The following is a 6148-nucleotide window of genomic DNA, read 5'->3' as shown; positions in this document are numbered from 1 at the left end:
TGCTCAGCTGGTAGAAAATGTTTTTTTCCCTTTGGAGTTATTTTTACTATTTCTCAGTTACAATTATATTTCCATTCACTATTGAGAAAAATGGTTTGATCTCACCTTAAAATTGACAGAACATATATCAAATACAGTAAAGTCTCGTTATATCGATATTGGTTATATCGATAGTCCCGCTTATTACGATACTATTTCTATGCACGCACGGTTATATCGATATTTTTCGGACTCCCTAGAATATCGATATAACGAGACTTTACTGTAAATGCTGATTTCCCTTTTTTATCACGTTATTGTTGCTTGTTCTTTTTTCAGGGGTATGTGTATGCAGTGTGCCTTACAATTAGAAACGTGTCCCCTCTGTCGCCAAGATATCCAGACTCGCGTCAGACTCATTGCACATGTCTCCTGACACACTTCCTGTGAGGATAGATGCACAAGTCCAACTGCCACCTTCCCCTCCGAGCCCCTCTGGCCCAGCGTGCTCTGAGGACGGTGCCGCAGTGAACGTAGCAGAACTGTACGTTCTGGTCGGAAGAGGCCTTGGTGGAAAGGTGATGATAGGAAACGGGAAAGATGATCAAATTGGAAACCACTCACGCCAGAATTCCCGTGAGAAGAAGAAGCAAGACTAGAATCCTCTTGAACTGTGTGAAATACACTAAAGGAGCGGGTCCAAACTCAGTAATGAAGATTACATCAAACATGTAATCTGCAGGACCCAGTTAGTGGACTGAGCTTCTTTTTACAAATGAACATAGAGGAATCTGTTTTGGGTTCTAAAAGAGCAGGGTAGCAGTAATCAATTAAATCATAAATACAGTGTTAAATCTAAGGTACATACAAATGTGAGGTATTTCACTTTTATATTACTGGGTGTAAATCTTTATTTTATTGTGTTTTAAAGGTAGCATTCTTGTGTTTGCTCCATGTCATACCGATGGCCCTCAGTTAATGTCCCTTCCTGTGCTGAACTATGACCCATTATGTGGACTTTCCTCATACGATCTGATGCAGTAATGTCAGCAGACCAAAAACATGCAGGCTTCACTGAATGTTTGATGTTCAGTCTTGCCAGAGGAAAGACTTAAACTACTGCTCATCCAGTAATCAATCTTCAATTAGGTACTGTTGTGGTTTGAAACAATCTCTGCTTACTTGTGCTTTATTTTGAAGTCTTAGACTGACCTTTCCGTGCAGTGGTGTATGTTAGTCCACAAGCGACTACAAGTACATAACTAAAGATGCTCCCAGCAAAGTTGTGAATAACAGCGATAAACTAAGTCGTACCAGCCAAGTGAGTCTTGAGTTTGCTAAGTTAGGTTGACACATCAATGTAGCATTGCTGCAATGTTACTTTCTAGAAGAGTGGAACACCCCCATCTAGCCCCAAAGAAAAAATGTAAACGTCATTATCGCTGTTATTTGATAGTATTACATAATGAATATTATTCGGACTGAACTGTCAAATAGCTCTACAACCCATGTTAAAACATCCCAAGTGTTTCTCCAGAAGATGTGAATTTAACTTTTTAAATGTTTTTTTTGTCACTTAAGTCTGCTTGTTTACAAAACTTCCTCAAATTTGCTCTATCATTTTGGTTACAGGCAGTCGTGACTGCTTGAGACCGACCCTTTACATTGAATACCATGTTGACTGCCCAGCTTTACTTGAAGCATCTCCGGCTTGACTTTATTTTTGAAGATAATTCTCTTTGTGTAGGTTATCTATAGACATGTTTTAATTGTTAATAAAATCACAGCTGAAATGTATTTACCATATGCATGTGATCGGTCTATTTAAAAAAAAAAAGGTATACTGGGAGGATTTCTGAATATGTCTTGAATTACTCAGTGAAACAAGTGCTTATCTAGTTTGCTAATTTGAAGCACCTTAAAAGAGCAGCTGAAGGAAAAACAATAACGAGTTTTATGGCTGGGGATTAAATTCTGGATCGTGAAATATTGTTTATAAATTAAGGAATCCCCACCCCAAAATTCCCAAAGATGCAATTTATCAAAGAATTGTTGAACCCTTGGTTGTGCTATTTGTAATAAATGTCCATGTGATGTTTGTGTGCCTGCATCCTGATAGGTCATTTGTTCATCATTAGTTTTGCATCACCAGTGTAAGATTTTTGATTCCTCAGAAAGTAAAGATTTTTCTGGTAGAAGGATTATGCCTGCCACCTATGAGGCTTATTGAGTACTCCAAAACTGGATAAAGAGATGAAAGTACAGCCTCTCCGTGAGTCGTCACCTTCCCGTGGTGGAGGGGTTTTGTGTCCCAATGATCCTAGGAGCTAAGTTGTCTGGGGCTTTATGCCCCTGGCAGGGTCATCCATGGCAAACAGGTCCTTGGTGAGGGACCAGACAAAGTACAACTCAAAAGACCCCATATGAAGAAAAACAAATGGATCTGGTTTTCCCTTGCCCGGACGCGGGTCACCGGGGCCCCTCTCTGGAGCCAGGCCTGGAGATGGGGCTCGTTGGCGAGCGCCTGGTGGCCGGGCCTACACCCATGGGGCCCGGTTGGGCTCAGCCCGAAGAGGAAACATGGGCTGATCCTCGGCTGCAGAAGCTAGCTCTTGGGACGTGGAATGTCACCTCTCTTGCAGGGCAGGAGCCCGATCTGGTGTACGAGGTCTAAAAGTTCCGACTAGACATAGTTGGGCTTGCCTCCACACACAGCCTGGGTTCTGGTACCAGCCCTCTCGAGAAGGGTTGGATTCTTCCACTCTGGAGTTGCACACGGTGAGGGGCATAGAGCAGGTGTCGGCATACTTATTGCCCCCCGGCTCGCCGCATGTATGTTGGGATTCACCCCGGTAGATGAAAGGGTTGACTGTTGTTTGTGCATATGCCCCAAACTGCAGTTCAGTGTACTCATCCTTTTTGGAGACCTTAGAGCAGTGGTCGGGAACCTATGGCTCGCGAGCCATATATGGCTCTTTTGATGATTGCATATGGCTCGCCGATAAAACTAAATACATATTGTCGTTTTTTTCGCCGTTCATTTCCCGTTGGGGCTGCAGTTGGCGGAAAGCGCAATTTTGATTGGATGACACTGACCTAGAATGGCCGAAAGCGCCATTTTGATTGGATGATAGTGGCCGTCATGTTGAAACAGGTAAACGCGCCTTCAAATGAGCCCAACTAGTGCACTTCAGCGTGAATGCACCGGAGCATTAGAGGACAGAAAATGTTCTGATTCTAATTTGCAATGAAACAATACCATCGATGAAACAGTCGAATGTCAGTGACATTTTAACAAGCCCCGTGTTAACGTTAGCATCAACATACTTATGCGAGAAGTACATTGCAGATAGCAAGTGTGGAAGCTTATGAGCCGTGTGCAGGCTAGCTAGCAGTAACTTCGCTTCTGACCGGCAAATTGAATTTCATTCCGATCGTTTGGAGAGATTTTTACCAATCACGAGGAACGGAAAACCATTCATGTTAACGGTGAGTACTATCACAAAGTTATTTTAAATAATACATTCTGATATTTTGTTGAAAAGTGGCCGCGCGTGTGTGTGCGCGCGCACGCGAGCGTTTGTATGTGCGCGCGTGCATGTGGCTCTCACTGAAAAACATTTCTAAATATTTTACTTTTATGGCTATCTTAGTCAAAAAGGTTCCCGACCCCTGCCTTAGAGGGTGTGCTGGAGAGCACTGCCCCTGGGGACTCCCTTGTTCTGCTGGGTGATTTCAATGCTCATGTGGACAATGACAGTAACCAAGTGGTGTTTTGTTATTGGACTTCTGTGCTCAACACGGATTGTCTATAACAAACACTTTATTCAAACATAAGGGTGTCCATATGTGCACGTGGAACCAAAACACCCTTGGTCGCAGTTCGATGATTGACTTTGTAGTTGTATCATCGGATTTGCGGCTGCATGTTTTGGACATTCGAGTGAAGAGAGGGGCGCAGCTGTCAACTGATCACCACCTGGTGGTGAGTAGGCTTTGTTGGTGGGGGACGATGCAAGCACGACCTGGCAGACACAAACCTGTTGTGAGGGTTTGTTGGGAACGTCTGCCGAAATCCCCTGTCAGAAGGAATTTCAACTCTCACCTCCGGCAGAACTTTTCACATGCCCCGGGGGAGGTGGGGGACATTGAGTCTGAATGGACAATGTACCTCCCTTGCTGAGGCAGCCAATCGGAGTCATGGCCGTATGGTGGTTGGTGCCTGTCGTGGCGGCAACCCGCGTACTCGCGGGCGGACACCAGTAGTAAGGGATGCCATCAAGCTGAAGGAGTCCTATCGGGCCTATATGGGCTGTGGGACCCCCGAGACAGCTGACCTGTATCGATTAGTCAAGCGGAATGCGGCCTCGGTGGTCGCCGAGGCAAAAACTCGGTTATGGGAAGAGTTCGGTGAGGCCATGGAAGCCGACTTCCAGACCGCTTCGAGAAAATTTTGGTCCACTATCCGGCGTCTCAGGAGGGGAAAGCAGTGCACGACTAACACTGTGTACAGTGAGGATGAGGCGCTGCTGGCTTCGACTCGGGACGTTGTGAACCGGTGGGCAGAGTACTTCGAAGACCTCAACTCCACCAACACGCCTTTCTTGGAGGAAGCAGTGTCTGGGGACTTTGATGTGGTTAAAAATCTCCTCGGTGGCAAGGCCCCAAGGGTGGATGAGATCCACCCGGAGTTCCTAAAGGCTCTGAATGTTGTGGGGCTGTCTTGGCTGACACGCCTCTGCAACATCACGTGGTCATCGGGGAGAGTGCCTCTGGATTGGCAGATGGACTGGATTGGTGGTGGTGGTCCCCCTTTTTAAAAAGGAGGACTGGAGGGTGTGTTCCAACTACAGAGGGATCACACTCCTCAGCCTCCCTGGTAAGGTCTATTCAGGGGTTCTAGAGGGGCGGGTCCGCAGGGAAGTCGAGCCTCAGATTGAGGAGGAGCAGTGTGGTTTTCGTCCCAGCTGTGGAACAGTGGACCAGCTCTACACCCTTAGCAGGGTCCTCAAGGGTGCATGGGAATACACCCAACCAGTCTACATGTGCTTTGTGGACTTGGAGAAGGCGTTTGACAGTGTCCCTCGGGGAGTTCTGTGGAGGGTGCTTCGGGAGTATGGGGTACAGGAGTGCCTGATACGAGCCGTTCGGTCGCTATACGACCGATGTCAGAGTCTGGTTCGCATTGCTGGCAGTAAGTCGGAATCGTTTCCAGTGATGGTTGGGCTCCGCCAAGGCTGCCTTTTTTTTCCAATTCTGTTCATAACCTTTATGGACAGAATTTCTAGGCGCAGCCGAAGCATTGAAGGGTTCAGTTTTGGTGGCCTCAGTATAGCATCTCTGCTTTTTGCAGATGATGTGGTACTGTTGTGGCCTTCAAGCGGAGCTCTCCAACTCTCTCTGGAGCATTCCGCAGCCGAATGTGAAGCGGTTGGGATGAGAATCAGTACCTCCAAATCTGAGACAATGGTTCGCAGTTGGAAAAGAGTGGAGTGCCCTCTCCGGGTTGGGGAGATCTTGCCTCAAGTGGAGGAGTCTAGGTATCTGGGAGTCTTGTTCACAAATGAGGGTATGAGGGAGCGAAAGATCGACAGGCGGATTGGTGCGGCGTCTGCTGTGATGCGGACTTTGTACCGATCTGTCTTGCTGAAGAAGGAGCTGAGCAAAAAAACGAAGCTCTCAATTTACCGGTCGATCTACATCCCAACCTTCATCTATGGTCACGAGCTATTGGTTATGACCGAAAGAATGAGATCCCGGATACAAGTGGCCGAAATGAGCTTTTTCCGTAGGGTGTCGGGCTCTCCCTTAGAGATAAGGTGAGAGGCTCGGTCATCCGGAAGGGGCTCAGAGTCGAGCCGCCTCTCCTCCACATACAGAGGAGCCAGATGAGGTGGCTCGGGCATCTGATTAGGATGCCCCTTGGACGCCTCCCTGGTGAGGTGTTCTGAGCCTGCCCCACCTGCAAGAGACCCCGGGGACGACCCAGGACACGCTGGAGAAGAAGAAGTGGCTGGGGGAGGGAAGTCTGGGCTTCCCTACTGAAGCTGCTGGAGCCCACGACCTGACCCCGGATAAACGGCAGAAGATGGATGGATGGATGGATGAAAGTACAGGCTATGTTTCAGACCAGCTCTTCCTGGCAGATCCCATGACCCAGCTGGCCTGG

General features: G+C 47.4%; 1 protein-coding gene across 5 annotated transcripts in view; it reads left to right on the top strand.

Moving 5' to 3' along the window:
• Positions 1 to 2089, top strand: part of rspry1 (ring finger and SPRY domain containing 1) — a 15422-nt gene extending 13333 nt beyond the window's left edge. For all 5 annotated transcript variants that reach the window (XM_088996988.1, XM_088996987.1, XM_088996991.1 and 2 more), the window contains exon 15: positions 319 to 2089. In XM_088996988.1, coding sequence (XP_088853114.1) covers positions 319 to 415 — 97 coding nt within the window. In that variant the 3' untranslated portion in view covers positions 416 to 2089. The remainder of the gene's footprint in view (positions 1 to 318) is intronic.
• Positions 2090 to 6148: the final 4059 nt, after the last annotated feature.

Source organism: Hippocampus bargibanti, linkage group LG05 (assembly GCF_051943395.1).
Source record: "Hippocampus bargibanti isolate YZ-2025 linkage group LG05, ASM5194339v1, whole genome shotgun sequence".
NCBI lineage: Eukaryota > Metazoa > Chordata > Actinopteri > Syngnathiformes > Syngnathidae > Hippocampus > Hippocampus bargibanti.
This window is presented reverse-complemented; position numbering and strand designations above follow the sequence as displayed.